Source organism: Vicugna pacos, chromosome 22, assembly GCF_048564905.1.
Source record: "Vicugna pacos chromosome 22, VicPac4, whole genome shotgun sequence".
In the NCBI taxonomy this organism is placed as follows: Eukaryota; Metazoa; Chordata; class Mammalia; order Artiodactyla; family Camelidae; genus Vicugna; species Vicugna pacos.
The window spans coordinates 2,076,733-2,097,585 of NC_133008.1; the positions used below are offsets into that span (position 1 = coordinate 2,076,733).

Consider the following 20,853-nt stretch of genomic DNA (forward strand, 5'->3'; position numbering starts at 1 on the left):
AATTAGCTGTTACTGAGAATTGCTGATCTGATACATAGTGTATGTATTACATTAACTTTGTAGAGTAGTTATCATTTTTCTCTCTTTGCCCTTTAATTCTGTTTGCCCCTTCAGTGTTCTATTCTTTTTGGGGTCTTACTTTTTTTTAATTAAAAAATGTCTGTTAGCAGTTAAGAAAAAAAAAGCAAAGAAAAAATGCACATGAGAACTAAATTTAGAAAATGTCTAGTGTGTTTTCTGTCTCGGCAATGGAGGGTTCTAGAAACTCCTGAAAACCTTCATTACACAAGTTCCTTAAAATGCTGATTGAGAAATAAAACCTTCCTTCCTCATCTTTCAAGCTGCACAACAAATTGTCAAGAAAGTGAGGGAAAATTCTCAGAAGCCAAGACAAACGAGAAAGCAGGGTTTCTGAGAGATACGTGAGCGTTAGAAGCCGTGGTGTGCTGGTTGGCTCCTGAACTGATTTTCAGTTGCCTTGACAGGAGGGAAGGATGTGAGCCCCAGACCTCTCACACTAGGAGTTGGATGGGTGATCATATAATGGGCCAAGCCCATCCTGAGAATCTTGCTTTACTAAAGGGTGAAATAGGAAAAAAAATTCCTCAAGACAAGAAAGTAAGAAAAGTCAATTTTGTTGGAAGAGGGGAAAAATAACAAATCCAAAGTAAGGATATAGTTTAAAGCTGTTCTGGCATGAGAGTGACCACAAACTCCTGGCAGAAAAGCACAGCTACTCCTTGATTGATAAGTTGTGTTTTGAATGAATCAGTGAACAGCTATTCCGAAAAAGGCCTCCAGAGTCTTGTGGATCAAGATACTGGACAGCAAACACCTCTCTTCCAAGGTCTCATTCAAATAACCAGAAAGGTTTTAAAGGAAACTAACAATAATCTGAGTTGTATTTATTGACATTACTATATGCTAAGAATTCAGAGGTGACTATGGAGTTGTCTCCTCTTTTATGGACCTTATTTTCTCTTTGGGGAGAAAAATGACATAGTTGGGTATCTTGGTGGAGGGAGGTGTTAGTCTGTTGCAATTAGCCAGGAGAGGAGATTAAGAAAACAGTGAAGGGTGGGTGAACTTTTTAGCTGAGGACAGTCTTGTTCACTTGGCTTTTAATTGCAGGCTCAATGAGCTGTCACTGGAGGGACTAGATCTTACGGAGGATGGACTTAGCTCAGGCCTCATTGGAATGGACAAATGAACCTGGAGAAAGACAGTCAAATCTGTGCAGACATTAAAGTTCACTTGAACGTGCTGCATCCCTGAGCCAAAGATAGGACAAATATGCAGCAATTCTTGAGGACAGAAGAGTGGTTTTTAAGGTTCTCCAAGAATGAATCCCATGGAACCGAGATGGCCAGTGGTCAAACTGAGACTTTGTTCTTTGGACGGTGTACCCAGCAAGGGTATTGGCCTTTTATATGTTTCCATTTGTCTTTAATACATGTCTGTTGATGAGGACATGGGCACAAATGTTTGACACCTCGTCGAGGCGATTTTGGATACCTGCCTAGAAGCACGGGCACAGTTGCGGCTGCTTCATACATCTTGCAGCCCGTCCCTTTCCCCGGCTCCGTGATCACGGCAGAGTGGTTCCTTGTTGACCTGTCCGTTTCCTCTGTGACATCATAACCCATGAAAAGACCGGAGCATATTAACTTGGCTTTGTTAAAGTCAAAGAAACAGATCAAATATGGAGTCAGATTTGTTCTTTCCTATTTCAGTAGTACCATGGAGATGGCAGTTTGGGCAGCTTTTTGTAGTGTCCTGGAGGCTTTCTCTCTCAGCTTCTGGGCGCCTCTATTGAAAACCCTTCATTGCTGTCTGGCCTGCTGGTAATGCACACTGCCTGTTTTGCCCTGAAGATGTGTTCTGTTTATAAATTCATCTCTACTCCTTGGAAAACAACTCAAGAAAAACTCAGTTGGTTTTCCACCAGCCATGGGCAGGGGTGAGGTAAACTGTGTTATTATTTCATAAAATAATAGTAATAATAGTAATAGTCATAGTAGTAGTACTTGTAGTAATAGTAATAATAATAATAATAATAATAATAATAATAATAATAATAATAATAATAATAATATTAATAGAAGTCTTAAAACAGGACAGAGCACATTGGAGAGAGTCAAAAAATGCTTTCTGGCTTAAATCAAAAGTGATGACTAGTGATTCCATGGCTGCTGTATTTGCTAAGCTAATTACTCCTTTGCTCCATTACACATTTCTTTTATCTGAAAAAGAAATACAAGGAAATGGTTTAAAAAAAACTCAAACAGAGCACAAAAATACACAAGTGAAAGAAGTTTTCCCTCATCCTCTGTTCTTTCAGCCCTCTCTGGAGATGCCTCTGTTTACTATCCTTTGGGTGCTTTTCCAGATATGCTTTGCACATTCCCACCTATGTATGTAAATTCCTTTAAAATTTTAGTTATTTTTAACTTAAAGGGATTTAAATCCTCAAGTGGCTTCTGGCCGGGTAATATAACAGAACAAATCTGACTCCATATTAGATTTGTTCCTTTGAATTTAACCCTGTGCTCTGTCACCTAGGTTTCATCTTGCTTGTAAAACAATGTTGCCAAGAGCCTGAAATAAACAGGAGACCCTATTCTGAAGGCTCTGACCTTTAAGGATATTTAACACTTTTTCATTCATTAAAAGATAGCAAATTGCAGAATAGAAAATAACGTTTCTTTTGTTGGAGGTTTACAGGGATCTGACCCACGCAGATAGCTGCAAGAACAAAGGATTCTAACAAGAAGGAATTCCTACACTAAGAAGTTTGCACTAACCAAGCACATAGGAAAGGAGCCTGAAATGTGACTTGGGGTGATGGTTTTCCAGGACATTAGTTTGCCATCTAGGTCTACAGAAACTTGCTATTCCATGCCCCAACATCTGGTCTCCCAACTTATTGTCCTGTCCTGCACTGAGGAGAATGAATTTGGACTTGGTAACACTCCTATCTACCTAGAAAGCTGGGCACTGGAGCTGAGTGTTATGGAAACAGGCCAGCCAAGAAAAAAGCACCAATCGGAGTGTTGGAGTACTCAGAATTATTATGCCGGTGGGCTCAGAGGGGCTTCGGCTCCGAAGTTTTGAGTACCTCCAAGACGTGCACATGAGGTTTTAAAGGCTTAATTACAAGTAAGGGGGGATTAGCCAATAAGGCTCAAAGAACAAAAAGCAAGGAATAAGTACACTGGAGCTTATCAATTTGTAACAGATCACATTACTGACACTTGTTGAGCTTGGAATTACGAGTTAGGTTGTTAGGCCAATAAACTGACACTAAACTTCATATTTACGAGATAGCCCAGCAGAATTTAGATCAGTAAACCGACACTTATCACACTTAGATTTGTGACTTAGCTTGTTAGCCCAGCTGGACTTTTCCTTCACATGAGGACAGCTCTCCCACACCCAGGGAACTACTGTGAGCCCTTGATGTTTCCACTAGGGTGGGGTATGGTTTACCCAGGAGGGATGGGGACTATGCACCAACACTCAGGCAGTCTGCTCTGTCTGGGGCTCTGATCTTGTACCATCCCGCTCCCCGCCAGCCCAACACCTGGGACAGTGGAGCTAAGGCAGAGATCCTGCCTGCCTGTTTCCCAGCGTGTAAAAGGGGAATATGTGCTCTTCCCAAGGTAGTTCTGAGCGACAACACCTGCGGGTGCTTGGTTCTCAGAGCAACAGAAAACCCAGCTCCGCGTGGGGGCAACGGGTGTGATCTCCCTAGGGTTTCTGCAGAAGCATCGGACGGAGGGTTGGATCACGGTGGTAAAATTGAGCTGCGGGGCTTGAAGGGTAACAGAAGGGTACAGAGGCAGGTCTGCCGCCTAGGGGTGCCCCAAAGGTAAAGCTTTTTTTCTCCAACTCCGCTAAGACCCTCCCTTCTCCAGAGCCCTTCCTTCTCTCTGCTCATCCTGTCCATCTGTATCCCTCCAATTTTCCCGTCCTCTCCACCCGCTCCCATCTTCTCCCTCCCTCGCTGTCCCACCTTCTCTCACAGAACCAAGAGAGGATCGCTGGCCCTCCTGCGCATGCGCAGTCAGTGCCAAGTGGTCCGCTGGTTGGGAGTTCCATATCCTAGCCGGGGATCGGGCCCAAAGGCTTCTCAACTACGTCGCCCGGTAGGCCTTTGGTTCCTGCCTGGGGCCGGGGCCTCTGACTGTGGAAGTGCAAGGTGGGGGGCTCCCAGGAAAGGGGTCAGGCGGCTGCGGGAGGGCGGTCCGCCTGTCACAGACCCCAAGGGCGCCAGGCAGCCCGTGTTCAGATGAATTGCTCAGGCCAGACCCCTCTGCCAGCGCCACCTGCCCCGGCGCCCCGGCCACAGTGTCCAGGGCCTGGTGTGCACCTGCCACCTCTCACGCAGCCGGGATCCCCTCAGTCCGCGGCTGGCGTCCCATTCCCCTCTCCCTCCCGCTAGTCCTCTCCTCCCGGGCTTCCTCTCCTCGTCCGCCTGCCCGTCCCCGCCCCTGGGCGGGCTGTGTCCCGGGCGGGCGGGGTCTGCGGACCCGGACGCGGGCGGGCGCCTGGGACTGGGGCTGGGGCTGTCCTCCGAGCGAGGCTGCAGCCCGCGTCCCCCTCCCCGCTTTCCCTGCCCCGCGACCCCGGGGCTGCCCTGCTCTCCCTTTCCCGCTCCCTGAGGACCAGCTCTGTGGCGTGGGCGCTGCTACCTGGGCTGAAAGCCTCCGGCTCTAACGCCCAGCTTCTCCTGGTGGAGTTGGGAAAAGGGAGCGTCACTGCTAAGCGAGGTTCTGTCTCCCCCCTCCATGTTTCTGCCGCAGGTAAGTACCTTGAACACTTTCAGGTGTTATGATGGAGGTGCTTGTTGATGTCACGTGTTTTTATAGTGAGAGGGATTACAGTGGTGAAAGCAGGGCTTGGTTCTGTTAAAAATGTGCTGAAGGCATGAGGCTGTGACATCCTCCTTCCTTCCCTCTCCCAGGGTGAAAGGAGTGATCCTCGATTTTCATAAGATAGTTACAGTCCCTAGCTAGCCCAGCCCAGCTAGTGTGTGTTAACAGGAACAGCACCACCAGAGGCCTTGGAGACCCAGGGATATTGCAGTCCTAAAGTGCTCCTGGCATAGTTTGGCTTGTTTAGGTTTTTTGTTTTTCTTAAATTGTGGGACAGACTAGTGTATAAACTGAAAAATAATTGTCAAGAAATAATTTTCATAGGACAGTTTTATTGTGATATAGTTCACACACCATGAATTCCATCCATTTAAATGGTACAATTCAGCAGGTTTTTGCATATTCACAGTGGTGCATGCATTATTATTCCAGAACGTTTTCATCACTTCAGAAAGAGCAGTGGAAATGAATGACCTATCCACCCCTCCCAAGTGGTGGTTCTAAAGAAATTTCTTGGCTATTCCTGACCATAAATTAACTTGTTATATTCCAAGAAAAATCTGGTAGGAATTCTAACCAGAATTGAAATGAATCTGTCTATCAAAACAGGAAGAATTTATACCTTTATGGCATAAACTTCTTCTACCCATGAATATATCTGGGACCCTATCTTTTCATCTGACCAGAGCCTGGCCCATGTGAAGTCCTCACTACTTTTTGGGCTTGTGAATGATGAGATTCTATACATCGTTAGTTGCAACTGTAGCCTTTCACAGAAGAGAAAATTAACCTCAGTGAAGCAAGTGACTCTCTGATGGTCAGAAAGAGTGACAGCCAGTGCTGGAGTGATCCAGTGGACTTGGTGCTTGCAACCAGAATTCTCCACCACATACAGTTAAGGGGATTAGAGAGTTCTTTTATTTTTTCTTAATGGCGTTGCATTTATTTTTACTTATTTTTTAAAATTATTTTTTATTTAAGTGTAGTCAATTTACAATGTTATTTTCAAGTGTGCAGCAGAGATTCAGTTATAAACATATACATATGTATATATATATGTTTTAGATTGTTTTTAGTATAAATCACTACAAGAAATTGAATATAGTTCCCTGTGTTATATAGCAGGTCCTTGTCATTTATTTTATATTTACTAATTTGTATCTGTTAATCCCCCCTTTCCTGCCTGCTAAACACAGTTTGCATTCTATGTCCATGTGTCCATTACTAGGAGCACCGTTTTTCCTAGTAATATATGCTCTTTTGCTGCTTTCAGTTTCAGTAATTCCATCTTATCTGTGGGCGCTTTTCTTCTGGTGGCCTTTATGTGGTTTGCACACGTGGTAATAGAGATCTTTATTTGGGAGAACTCCAGGTCTCGTGTAGTCCCTGGTACAGAATGCCCACTGAATTGATGATTGAACTGGGAAAAAAGCACAGTAAATGCTGGAATTTCCACTATGGTTGAGAATTCCAGGTTTCAATAACCTGTTTAGACAACCTTAATATTGGCTGCACCCATACTGGGTAATTTGGTGGAAATTCATGGTATGGTGGTGTAGAGACAGGGAATTGTATGCTTATTCTCTTTCTGTTTTATTACACTCATTCTCCTGGGCCTCCCAGATCCTCCCCCAGAAGGGCCCAGGGCTGGCTTGGTGCTGCGCTGAGGCAATATTTGTTAATAAGGCCCTTTCCTCTACTCATCTGAGCCTCCGGTTCTTTCTCTGCACAATGAGGGCTAAGACTTGATAACTACTTTTCAGTTTCTTTTAAAGCCATGTTTCCTTTGAGAAACAGAAAATGCAAATCTCTCCTCTCAAACCAACCCTTTAGATTTTGAAAAGTCCTCCAAGGAGTGACATAGCTCTTTGTGGAAAATGAATGTGATTGTGATTCCAGGTGACACAGAAAAGACTCTTCAGAGATTGATTGCAGGGAGAGGGCAGGAAAGGGGCAGTATGTCACACGTTCTAGTGTGAGCACTGGAGCAGGGGCTTGGATTTAAATATGGTGTCTGACGTGGCCTCTCTCTAATCTTGTAGAATGTGATAAACTACTCTACCTCAGTTTCTTGATGTGTCAAGTTGGGGTGATAATATTTTAAGGCTTTTGTGAAACATTATGCACATAAGCCATTTGTGTATGGGTAGAAACAAGACCTGCTAGGGATTCAGGGATTTGTTTAAAAAAAAATCTTGTCCATAGCACTCTGTCTGTGTGTATTTAGTAGTTCCTGAAGGGTGAGGGTGAGTCTAAAGTCCATCGTGGGACAGGTGGCCCATGATTCTCTGTGCCCCTGAATGCCCCCTCCTCCCCAGTCCTCTTCCTCAGTCCAGGATGAAGTTCCCTAGTAGATTTACTCAGAGGTCTTGTGAAAATGGCTATTCATTTTATTGTTTCACCAAGAAGGGCTGCCATCATGATCTCTGTGGTCAGGTTTTGAAGGGCTGCCATCATATCTGGTAAGAATTCTATGGAATTGGGTGTTTCTATTTAATGAAAAGAAAAAAATTACAAATAGAAAATTTGAACAAGGATGGTCACATGGGCTCTTGGAAGTGGACACCATTAGAAGTTGGAGGGACTAGTGGGCTCAGTGGGAATGTTAACTGAGTGTATCTCATGGGCTGGGCATTGTCCTATTTGTACCGTGTGTTCCTTATTTGAGACAGTGAGCTCACCTAACCTCGAAAACCTCTTTAAAAAATTAGACTTTTTATTTTGAGATGTAATGTAGATTCCCATGTGGTAGTAAGAGATAATATGGAGAGAGCCTATGGACTCTTTGCCCAGTTTTCCTTAATGGTTCCATCTTGCAATATTGGGGTACAATTCATTACTGACTCACTAACAATTTGAGGTTTGTGTTGTTGCCCTCATTTCTATCCATGATTAAATTGGGGCTTAGAGAAGCACACAGGCCTGCCCAGGTCACCCACATTGTTAGTGCAGAGTCTGGTGAACGTGGGCTTGGGATTCCCAGGAAGTATCATTATGATGGTCTTTGGCAGGGAGCAGCATTCACTTTGCTTGTTTATTCATTCATTCAAAAAACATTTATTGAGTAAATTCTGTGGGTCAGATGCTTTCTTAGGGTTATCTGATTCTTCAGCAGTACTGAGAACCAGGTAATGTTTATATTTATTAAACTGAGAAAATTAGCTCTGAGAGGTTATAACTCCCCCAAAGGAAGAATAGCTCATAAAGGGGGGATAGTACATTTGTACAGTCACCACTTTTTATGCAGGTGGTACCCTAGGCATTTTACATTTGCAAACATCCGTAATCCAGATATATTCTTGCAAGGCAAGGATTTTTTTTTAATTGATGTATAGTCAAGTTTTCAATGTTGTGTCAATTGCAAGGTGATTTTTGACTTTTGAATTAAAAAATACTTTTTCAGGAGGGAAATTAGGTGTATTTATTTGTTTGATTTTTTAAAATGAGGTACTGGGGTTTGAACCCAGGACCTCGTACATGCTAAGCATGTGCTCCACCAATGAACAGTACCCTCTACCCCAAGGCAAGTTTTCTTATCCATTACTATGAAGCTAAGGGGTTCAAATAAATTGAATAGAATTCCAGATCTTTTGATCCTACTGTGATCCTTTTCTTTATATTCTGCTGAAGGGGTTTGGGGAAAGCATATCCTTTGTTCATTTCTTTATTCAGCATTTTTGAGTAGTGACTTTATATCAGAGCCTTGCTAGGTGCTTGGAAATATAAAATAAGAAATGACCCTTCTCTGCAGGGGCAGGAAGCCTAGACCAAAAGCTGGGTAATGTGATCGAGCTGCAGTAGCCATGTGCAGACTATGAGGACAAGCTGTACCCCCGGATTTGCTTTGGCTTCCCTTGCCTTCTGTCTGGTACACACCAGGTCACCGCAACCCAGATGGGCTCATAGCACACAGCAGAGTATGTACCTCGATCTCCTCTCCTGTCTCGGCAGGGCCTGCAACATGAGCATCCCTGACTACGTGCAGTGTGCTGAGGACCACCAGACTCTTCCCGTTGTAGTCCAAACCATGGAGATCATCTCAGAGGAGAATTTCTTTTGCATCTATCAGCTACTCACCTCGGTGAGCCATATCAGCCCATGTGGCTCCCAGTGGACACTCTGTATCCACTACAGGCACCGCTATGTGCCCGAGAATGGGTGGAGCGTCTTCCAGAAACACTGCAAGGTCGTGGGCCTTGTCACCATTACCGACTGTCTCTCTGCCAAGGCCTTGGAGAAGCTCCACGTGCAGAGGAGCTGTATGGCACCTCGATAATGACTCTCAGCTCTTTGTCTTTGTACTGCATGTGGAGGAAGTCGAGCAGCCGCGCACCGACGTTGCCTTCAAATTTAGAGGACTGCAGGGTGGTGGAGAAGAGGATCGAGGACTTCACTGAGTCACTCTTCATCTTGCTCAAGTCCAAGTGGCTGGATGGTGGCCACAAGAATTCTGGGGACAAGATCCCCCTCCCCTGCATCCCGTTTGAGAAGGAGGACTTCATGGGACTGGACACAGACAGCAGGTAAGTTTACCTGGAGGCCAGTCCACCCTGGCTTTGTGCCGGATTGCTTCCCTACATCCAGAAAGGGATCAGCAAGGAAGAAGTCTGTCTTGTAGCCAAGGGGGGATGGAGATGCAGCCCGCCGGTTTACAGACATTTCAAAGTGAATCCGCCTTTGTTTCAGAGAGATCCTTTTAGGGTTAGTGTGGACACTTACTCCCGCTTTACAGCCAGGAACATGGTGGGACCCCTGGGGTTGCTGTCCAATAAAGTAGCCAAAGCCACTGATGCTAGGAGCACTGGGGAGGAGGCTGGACTGAGCTGAGATGTGCTGTAGGTCAAATGCACATCAGACACTGAGGCTTGTCTAGTAAAAGTATATAAACTATCTCTTTACTTCCTATATTGATTACATGTCAAAATGATAGTATTTTACATACAGTAGATTAAGTAAGATCTGTTCTTAAAATCAGTTTCTAGTATTTGTTTTTTGTTTGTTGGTTTGTTTCTTTGTTTACCATTTTAAACGTGGCAAATGGGAAACGTTATTTACATGGCTCTCATTTCATTTCTGTTGGGCAGCCTGTCCTGGGACAGTCTAATCCCTTTGCTTATAGATGAGATGCTTAACCCCGAGAGGCGGAACGAGGAGCTGGTTGAGCTGGGGCTGGAGCCGGTGTCTCCTGCCTCCCAGGCCCAGCACCTATTCTGCTCAGGCCCTTTCTTCTTGCCCGACAGCCACCATGCCAAGTTCGGACATCAGAAACACCGCCGGGGACTTCCGAATGAACTCCTTATGCAGGGAAAGGCGTATAACGGTGTATGGGACAGAGCAGGGAAATGTTCATTCTCACTTTTTCCCTGTGATTAAGTCAACGGCCCCACATTGCCTCGGAAGTACAGACGAGCTCTTCTGGGCTGCCTACCCCCCCAACTTCAGCTCTGTTTCCCGGTGTATCTGTTGTGCTGTCCCTCAGGCAGAAGAGGGTGAGATGCGTTTTCCGAGACGTGGAAACCTTTGCTGGGGAGAGTGAGGGAAGCTGTGTCCCCCCGGCCTACGGCCTCTGTCCTTGAGTCTGGAGAGGGCTCATGGTGGTCCCACAGGTGACGGTCGGAGAACCTGGCACATGTTTCTGGGCCCGCTGTGAAGGAAGTGCTCTGTGACTCTTGAACATAGCTAAGATCAGATCCTACTCTCTGGTTGTTGGTAAGTTGGAGGAGAAGATGCTAGAGAATTGATAAAAAGAATGTCTAGACCAGCCCTGTGAGTGAGAAGCACAGGGGACACGAGTCCCACCTGCGAGAGACAATGTAGCGGGCTCTGGATGAATTTTCTGTTCCTCCCAGACATACCTCTATGACTTAAGGAAGGGGAGAGGCATGCTGTAGCCATGATCTGTACTTGTCCTCTCAGGGCCCTGTGATCTACATGCCCGCACTCCCCATCTGCTTCTTAAGATGAGCTGGCATGTATAGGAGCCTGGGCACTGCTGAGGGCATAGCTGCCAGCACCGTGCTACACCAAGTCTGGCTCCGTTCACCTCTCCTGTCAACACCTGCTGAGGCCCCAGGCATTAGTCAAGGTAGGTGCATCGGTGCAACATAAGCAGGGACCACTTCTCCCCCTGGACAGACTGGTGAGTGAGCAGTGGAAGCCTGGAGCCCTGCCCCAGCCCCCACGCCAGTGCCTCCTCTTTTGTCATAGGAGGCACTGGTGATATTTTTGCTCAACAAATGCTTGTCTCTGAGTCTGCAGCCCGACCAGAGAATGCCAGATTGTTTTTGTCTTTTGAAGTCTGCCCTTGGGACTTGGCGGAGTATCCGGATGTGTAATTAGCCCACAGTGGTTGACACTGTCCCCATTGTTTACCCAGAACCTCGTGTACCAGGCATGGCTCCCAGTATCGAAATACAGCAGCGCATTAAACCTCCCTCCTTTTGGGTCTGTCTGTTCTGGTACCATAAGGGCTCAGCCAGCTTCTGAACGTCAGTGAGATAACGCGGCCAGTGAGCTCGGGTCAAGCACATTCTCCTCCAGTCACTTTTACCCCATTGTTGCTTTTAGTATTCCACAGTCATTAATTATTTAAACAATTCTTTGCTACAGGAGCAGAGCCTAATTCTCTCCTGCTACTCTTGGTGGAAGTGAGTAAAACGGTCCAGACTGAAATGCGACCACAATTTGTAGCTCAAAAGCTGCCTTGAAGCTTGTAGGTGGAATTTTGGTTAGGGGCGCTGACCACGTTGGGGTCCCCCGGCAGCGCCGCTCCCCTCAGCTCCCTGCTTTCCCTGGAGCAGGGGGTGAGGGTGGGTCTCACCATCCCCTCGTCCCTGGCCTCACACACTCACGTAAATTCTTGTACATGCTGTCAAAATCATTTTTGTTCTTGTGTGTTTCTAATTTTCTCTTGTTCCTCTTTTCCTTTTTCTTTATTCATTTTTCATTTGTACTGCCCAGTGAGCATGTTGTTGCATCTGAAAATGTGGGCTGTGCACACCCTGCATTGGAAATAGCCAGATTGCCCTCCATACTGTCTCCATCGCTTTAAAAAGCAAAATCTTAATATCTGTCTTGATCCATGTATTATCCTAGTCATTTTGTATTTTCTAACGTTTTGGAATATTTGCTTTGTTAGCACATTACCCACTGGTGTTAGATACCTGTTAAAATCCTTGCTTTGAGGGACCTGTTTGGTCCTCCTTTTATTTGGTGACAAATGCGCCCTTATTAAATTTGTTTGATTGTTTTGAAGAAGTAAGATGCGAATTGATTTTGTCGGCTGCTCAGGGATTCTTTTCATGGAGTATTTAAACTTGTAAGGTCAAACTCTGCAGCATTTTGCTCGATTCCTGCTTTTACACAAACGTGCTCGGCACGCGGTTCCTGGCTGTCGCTGTGTGACGTGCGTGACGGCGCTTCCTGGCCGGCGGTCACTGGTGAGGAAGTGGCCGCCATGGAGGTGACAGCTGCAGGGGACGCTGTTGGAGGAAGCGGTCACCGTTTGGTTCTTTAATTTTTTTTTTTTGCATTCAACTTCCCCGTGCCATTTACTTTACTTTGCCTTCATAAAGGGGCAGAATTGGGTCTAAAATCCATGACACTATTTGTTCCCTTTACGAGGCTGGTTTTTCTGGGTATCAGGACAACATGACCTTCTCCTAAGTAGCTGGCTCACCTGGATCTGTTGGACACAGGGACAGCTAAAAGGGCCGTAGCTTCCTCTCTGCTCCAGCCAGTGGGCATTCAGAGCTGGGTCTGTGGTTTGCCTCAGCAGCCGTGCAGACCTCCCTGCCCCGGCCTTTACTTTTAACCCATGTTGGCAGTAAAGAGTTGAATCCGTTTCTGTTGCAGCTGACATCCACCACTGACAGCCGTGTCGTTAGTTTGTGGTAGTCAGTCTCCAACACCCCAGACAACCGTGAAGGAAGATGATTTGGCCGACCTAGGACCCTGGATTCTCACCCTCACCATGGTTCATCTCACCCGGTGGAAGGGTGTGGCCACCACCATCATGCTGACCATGAGGTCTTGTTTCTCCTTTCATGCTCTGGTCCAAATGTGGACACTTCATTTTTCACTGAATTTGTCTCGCTTGAGACAGGCCAGAATATCTGAATGAGTCCATCACATTCTGGGTGGGGAACAGAACAGAAGTAAGTGTCGCAAGTAGATGGAGTCTAGGCTGTCCGGGTTGGCAAATGCAGGCTGGGATCTGTGATGGCTGGGCTGTACACTGGACACAGGTCTTTCCCGTGGCTCCCGAGAGCCCAGGAGTTGGAGTGATAACAGCCTTGCGTGGGTTCCCCCATCCTCATCTGCTCACTGGCAAGTGTGTCTGCTAATTAGGAGCTCCCCCAGACATCGGGCCCTCAAAGCTCAGACCACGGGAAAATCTTGAGTCCCTTCTCCTGGGCCTCCTGTGTGAGAATCCAGTGCCTTCTGAGGTGACCAGCGGCAGGAGATGCCTCCCCCTCCAGGGAGCACCCTACGGCGGACTGTTAGTGAACCATGCTGTGAGCTTGTGTGTTTCCGGCCATGGTCCCTGCAAAACCACACTTGAGATCAGCTTATTGGCGAAAATAACAGGACTGATTCCAGGGCAGGGCCGGGGGGAGGGAACAGTGGAAATTGAATGTGACCTGAGACAACTAGGTGGGTGCTGAGGCTGTTACTAAAATGGGGAGTCTGGGAGCTACCTGCCAGGAATCGAATTCCAGAGTAAATGGTGGACATGAGGCATTTTTAAGATGCCATTTTTCATCCAAGTTAGGACTTCAAAGAGGCACTCGGCTCTATGAGACTGGGGCTCAGGTGAAGGAGCTGGACTAGAGATACAAGTTGGGAGTCCTCATTCTTAGCTGGTGTTCACAGCCTTGCATGTGCATTAGATCATCTCGAGAGCTGCAGACTGAGGCTGAGGGAGGGGAGGGCTGTGCCTCGGTTGGAGGAAAGCCCAGACCATGCAGCTTTGGTGTGTCAGCCAGCGGCGTTTGTCATTTTCAGAGCAATCCCATTTATCCTTAAGGGGCCTGGGGGTCAGCAGGGTCAGCCAGAAAGAAATCCAAAGGGACAGTCTTGGCCACGTGTGCGTCTTAGGAAGGTGCAGAGGCTGCAGGATACCGAAGGTTAGAATCCTCAGAAGCTGGAGTTGGAGTGGGGAGAAGGTATTCACAGTCACCTGTGAGGGAGGGAGGGAGGCCTAGGGAGTCCCCACCCTACCGGACTCGCTTTCCCATGAACAGGAGGCAGTCAGACAGAGGATCTGAGGTAAGAAGGATGGGCACTGGGAGGGGAGCCAACCTGGAGAATGGTGCTTGGAAAGTTCTGGAATAGTCTCCCTGAAAAATAGAGTTAAAAATACCCAGACTCTTAAGAATATTGTTAGTGACTTGGGAGGAGGCAGTTGTTTTTCTGGCCTCCTAAGTGTAAGTCATGTATCCAGGGATACACAGAAGATACGGGCAGTCTGTTCCGGGGACTTGATCCTTACCAGGGGGATCAGTGCAAGTTTAAAGGGGCAGAAGGGCAGCGGAGCGAAACTAGCCAGGCCCCGTGTCAGGTAGCAGTCGGCCGCCCTACTTGCGTGTTTCATTCACATCCATGACTCCCAGGTGGGCGCTGACAGCCCCCTTTTGGGGATTGGGAAGCCTTCTCAGAGGGGTTAAGGAATTGGTTTGTTTAGCGGTTGATAAATGCTGTAGCAGGATTCAAGCAGAGCCTTGTCAGACTTCAAGGTCATGTTCTCTCTACTGTTTCCAGTACTTCCCTGTTATACCTGGAATGGTGAAGTGGGTCAGATTTGGAGCCTTTCAGAAAAAGTATGATTTAAGTGCCTCAGGACTGTTTCACAAAGCTCAGCGTTCTTTGATGGTTCTGAAGCATGCAGTGCTTTTCGCCCCACAGAGGTAACGTCTAACTCCATTGTCGATGATGTGGTTGCAAATGATATACAGGTGTAAAACCACACTTCGCAGCTTCTAAAGGGAAACTCTCCAATTCTCCCTTGGTCGGCTTTCTTCCACGGAGTGTAACTGTGCTGCAGCATAGGCCTGAGCTTCCGTAAGGAGTGAGGATTTAATATCCGATGTTAGCATAAAATGGTCAGATGAAGAAAACCGACATTGACAATTTATTTTTGGGTTTCATTTGTCAAGATATACTATCAGTTAATGGCCCATATAGCAAATGAAATTCAGTATAGGACATTGCATTTCTTCCTTTCTATTTAGAGTTCTCTTACCGAATAAGGTTGCCTGCTTTGGAACATCAGTTTCACCACCACGGCACCTATCAGTGTGTTGGTGTGATTGCATTTACAGAGTGAATCTAATCTGGTCTTCCTCAGCCCCAAACACTCCAGTGCAGAATCACGGGCTGTAGCCATCTGTTAGTCACGCAAATACTTCTAAAATTATATGATGCCAGAAAAGAAAGAAGAGAGAGAGAGAGAGATTGCCTTTATCAAAGTTCCTTTCAGTTCTAACTGCAAACTGTTGTTGAGCAGCTCTTGTTTCCTTTGGATACGAATATATACATTTCTTTGCATGTAACCTAGGTTTTGGACTAGAACACCAAGTTCTTGCTGTCCCCAAGCCACAAAAATAGTAGCCAAATTGCACACGTGTGAAATAGTTTATACTTTTTTCTGAGAAAGTATCCTTGAATTTGGGACTTGGACTGTGATTTCTGCTTTTTGCTTCCCTCAACCGTCTTGTAATCTCTCACTCCTTCCCACGTGGTTCCCAAGTGTTCGTGGTCTCAAAGGAGCGGGCAAACACCCAGTTGGTCACCATGTACTGCTGCTATAGATAGAGACCAGACAAGACCTAAAGGACATTATCAGAGAGGAATTCCTGGAAGAAATGGGCTCTACATTCAGTTGTGAGGACAGAGTAAGAGTCAGCCAGGAGAAGGAGTCAAGAATGTGGCTCAGATCGCAGGTGCAGCCCGGGCAGAGGCCTGGAGGCTTTTGGCGTGGGCACCCGTGGAGAGTGCCCTGTGTGGTCCAGGGTGGAGGGAGCCCCTGCTGGGGAGGACACTGGAGAGAGTCCGGGATGTAGGGCTTTGGAAGAAGTTGAGTTTTACTAGAACTGACACAGTAGGCAGTGAAGGGTGTCAACAGAAGTGACCCTCAGGAAAGGTACTTCTGGTTTTGCTTCTGATATTCTACAGACCGAAGGATCGGGACGGGCGAGAGCAGGTATGTCTGTCCCTTTGAGACCCAACCGGTCATTCATTTGTTCATTACACGTGCACTTCTGTGAGTCTAGGGGAGAGAGCGTGTAGCCACATTAGTAAGCAAAATTTATTTGCTTCTTGAGAGCTTAGCATTGTCAGAAGTTGACTTAGCCTAGAATGTTCTAGGAAGAGAGGAACAAATTGTGGAGGTTGGAGGGAGGGAAGGCTTCCTTGGGAAACAGTCAAAATGAGACTGGAGCAAGTGGGAAGTAGGAGCATGTCAGGGGCCCCTGTGGTCACTGGGGACCTGTGTACTTAGGTGAGGATGGGCGAGCAGGGTCTGGGGTGGGGCTAGAACTCTAACAGGGAGCCTCTAAAGTGTTTGAAGTGGGGGTTGATGTAATCAAATTTGTGCTTTGGGAAGGCTGTCGTGGCTTTGTGTGTGTGTGTAGCGGGAAAGAGGTGGAGGGTGCCACCAACTGGGGGATCATTAGAAGACCATTCACAGGCTGGGATATGGGCATCGGGGCTACTTGGGGATGGCAGGGGCAGTGTGGATGCCGGCTTTCCTTATTGGGGGACTTGTTAGCGGGCCGACCTAGAGGTATTTTGTGGCTGGAAGAAAGCTGATGGAGGCCGCCAGGTGGATTTTCCTCTTCTCTCCTTCCCTGCCTAGTGTGATGATCTTAGCTCAGCCAACATTTGGAACAAAAGAGCTAATTTCCAGGGTTGCCCAGGACTTTGTAGAGCTCCTTCGAGTGAGATCTGATCGGATTTAGGTTTGTGTTCAGATCTGGATGTTCACTTAGCTAGAAACGTCCTGTCATTTCGATTTCCATAGGGGTTTTTTACTTCATAAAGATTGCTTTCTTGGTGAGAGGAAATTTAATACAGCTGTTGTCTTTTTCAAAAAAATCATATCATTTAAGAACTTTTATATTCAAAAGAATAGAAATATATAAAATATTTAAGGAAGTCTTTGGTGTAGTTTCTTTGCTTTCTGAGCTAATGTGGAGTTAGAGCCTTTGCATTACTTAATAGCACATCCTTGTCAGTATTTAAAGAGCTGATAGTGGGCGCCCCAGGCCCCACCTCTCAAAGAATCGTTAAAGTTTTCTCTGAAATAGTGAGGTCATAAAGGTCTTGTTTTCAGAAATCAAACGGTTTATAATACGCAGCATAGCCACATTTATAAAATAATAATTAGTTCAAAATTAAGAAAGTGGAGGATAATTGATTTTTTTCAAGCCTATACATAAACTTTCTTGTGCTAATGTTGCAACTGGAAATTTTGAAAAGAAAAATCCTACTGCAATATCATCTACATGGAATACATATATGAGTTTTATGCTTGAAAAGTAACTGCGCAGTGGTTTTCAAAGTCAGGAGCATTCCAGCTCAGATACTGGCAGTGATGGTTGCTGGTTTTCAATGAAAGAGCCTAAATTTGCCTTCTTAGCTTTTTATTTTTGTATTGAGAAGGTTGATTAGTGCTTTGCGAGCATGATTTTGGGGCAAATTGAGGGCAGATGTCGTGTTCCAGCAGTGAGATATTTCCATGCATTTTATTTTCTGGACATCACCAGGGCACATGTGGGGTTTGTGCCTGCAGGCTGGAATGCTGCAGGACTCCCTAATCCATCACCATTATGTCCTGGAGCTGCTCAGGTCATTGAATGCTTTTCTGTTGCTTGGAGGAAAGGTGGTCTGATGGAGATGATCAGATGTGCAGTTAAAGTGCTATTACTTGAAATAAGAGTAACCTAGAAACATTGCTCTAACAATACAGGATGAGGGAGGAGAATTGTCTGAGCTACTTGCAGTGGGGAGTCTTCTCATGTTTCTCCCACACCGTGAATCCTGCCAATATCCGCCACAGTCCTGCACGGTAGTCCTGCCGAAGCAAGCAAGCACTTTGCTCAGAAACGCACTGAATTTCCTTGTGCCTCTGTTTGTTGGCTTTTTTTTGAAAGCACATTTTGCCCTTTGCTTAAATGCCATCCATGCTAGTCAACTCTTACACTCATTTTTCTGGAACTCGTCCATAAATAGCTGCTGAATGGATGAACAGAATGTAGTATCTCCATGTAGTGGAAGATTATTCACACGTAAGAGTGAATAAAAAAGAAAAAAAAAAGAGGAAAATGAAAAGGGCCACCTGTTTTTGGAAGTCCACCCTGACTGTTCAACCCACACTTTTCCCTTTGAAACCCAATCACTTATGCTCCACTCTACTCTTTTTGATAGTGCTTACCACCTTCTAATAATCTTTAACGTTTTCAAAAAAAAAAAAGAAAGAGATGCTGATACCACTTCAAAATATACAAGCCTTGATAACAGCTTGTTAATTGAAAGGAAGCAGACACAAACGGTCAAATATTGTTGATTTCAGTGATCTGAAATGCCCAGAAAAGGCACATGCAGAGGCAGAGAGCAGGTGATGGCTGGAAGGGGCTGGTTGGAGGGGGATTAGGGAGTGACTGCTAGTGATAGGCGGATTATTTAGGGGTGATGAAGTGTTCTGGAAATATAAGGTGATGGGTGCTACACAACCGTGAGTTTGCAGAAGACTGCTGAGCGCTGTGTCTGGGAGTGCCTGTTGTTGGGGCATCTTTATTTTGTTCTCATCCTGCAATGTGAAGAGCCATCTTCTTCTGTGGCTGTTCTACTCCTGTGAGTGGTGAGGGTCAGAGACTTTGCAGAGTCATGTTTCTTTTTTCCCCCTGGGTGAGTGTAGGCAAAAAAAGATTTAAACCTAAGAAAGTGCTCCATCTGCAGAAATGTCTTTTTGTTTTGCATGGTGTAAAAACCTTGAGAGCTTTTAATCGTTGAGGCCAGTCTGTGGGAGGAAATAGCCCGTGAAGCCTGTTTGAGCCCGGGAAGCACCGTGCATCTCTCCCAGACACGGGTGGGGATTTCACCCCCGTTCAGGCAGTGAAGGGCCCAGACCCGTGAGCAGACTTGACAATCGTGAATATTTACGTGTATCCGCTGCTTCATCTTGGATATTAATTTCAAGCTGAGTCAGTTTGTGGCGGCAGCCTCATCCTACATCAGGAATTTATAGTATCTGCTCTTTGAGGTGAAGACCTGACAGACTTGATTATTTAACAGTCTGCCTTGAATTGATATCTCAGATTCCTTTGTCAAAAGCAAAACAGCAGAAATACAGACGTCCTTTAATGCCAATGTGACCTGGAACGGGATTAGCCTCTGTGCCTCAGTCGCCTTATCTGTGAGTGGGTAAGATGATAACAGTGCTTCCCTCAGAGGAGCTGGTGAGGGGAGAGTCAGAAGCACAAATGGAGGACTTACACGAGGTGCTCATGAATGACCTAATTTAGTGCTGTCAGTCTGGTGAGGCCTCAGGGGCAGAGATGTCAGAACAGAGCAGTCCTAGCCGGAGCTCGATCCGTGATGGCAGCTGTTATGATCAGTATCACCACTGTTGATTATCAGGTAGTTTATGACTTGGTAATATGAATTCATGAATAATGTTAAAGAACTAGATATCTCAGATCCAGTTTACATAGTCCTCAAAATTTCCTCTGAGAATTAGATGGTATCTTCCCCATCTTAAATCTGAGATGAGTCTCTAAAAAAGTCTGTATTCCTCCATCTTTTTGCTTTAATTCCCCATTTCTTAAAAAACAAAGTTTTTAAATGGAGTTACTGGGGACTGAACTGAGTGCCTCATGCATGCTAAGCACATAGTCTCCCACATGAGGTATAACCTCCTCCCTGATTTTTTTTTAATTTACTTTCTTAATTTACGGAGTTTAGAGGCCTCTAATTCTTTTTCTGGAGACTTGTCCATGAACCTGTAAATCTATAATTAATGGACAAAATTTGGTTTATTAAAAAAATCAATAGAATATTGTGCAATCCATCCAAAAAGAAATGCTCATTGACTTAAAATGTTTCTCCTTTAAGGTGATTTCTCCTTTGTGGTCTAGCTTAATTTATTAACAGGCATCCTCATCATCATAATGACCAAAGTCGCTGTGAGTGGACACCTACCTAAGGCTAAAATGTTTTCCTCATGTTTTAGTTCATAGCAGGTGTTTGATTGTAGGTATCAGTGTCTCCTTTTTTGCAGCTGAGGGATTGAGAGGTGGAGCAGCTTGTCCCAAATTACACGCAGCAGGCTGTGGCTAGCTCGGTGCTGGAACCCAGGCTGCACAGGATGCTTTCTCAATTGCTCCTCTAATCAGCCTCCCGTTAAGTGGTTACCCAAACACCTGTGACTCCATAAATGGCCGAGTTTAGTGATCTCAGCTTGATGATGCCTTCAAAGGAGAGACACCATTGAGAAGGTGAGACAGAGTGGCAGAAATTACAATTGTTTATTTTCACAAATTTATAATTCTCAGGTAATTACTTAAAAAGTTAATTTTATATTTTAGTGCTCTGTAAGCACTAAAAACATAACATTAAAAATAATTATAGTGCAAAAGAGAAGTGGGCTCTGAAAGTCCAACCACTGCTATTGATGTTACTTGTTTTTCTCTAGTGGCCCTTATTGACAGAAATACTTACAAAGACTGAATTGGTTTTATGTAGTCTTAATATGGAAGAAAAGATTGTCAGTGAATATTGTAAGTAAAGTCTTTACTCTTTTCTTTCCTGTTGATGAATATGTAAGTTGTTTTCATGGCTTAAGTACATTTCCTCATTTGTGAAATTTTAGTAATATTGTTTAATTTGTCTGACTATGAGAGTTAGACGCCTTGTATACAAAGAACACAAGAGGTGCTTAATAAAAGTGCTGTCACAATGACAGATATTTTAGATT

The 20,853-nt window shown here is 45.4% G+C and overlaps 1 protein-coding gene across 1 annotated transcript in view; it reads left to right on the forward strand.

Annotated features, from left to right (window-relative positions):
* Positions 1–9,030: 9,030 nt before the first annotated feature.
* LOC140688319 (trafficking protein particle complex subunit 9-like) overlaps positions 9,031–20,853 on the forward strand; it is a 103,919-nt gene continuing 92,096 nt past the window's right edge. The window contains exon 1 of the mRNA XM_072946944.1: positions 9,031–9,400. Coding sequence (XP_072803045.1) covers positions 9,310–9,400 — 91 coding nt within the window. The 5' untranslated portion in view covers positions 9,031–9,309. The remainder of the gene's footprint in view (positions 9,401–20,853) is intronic.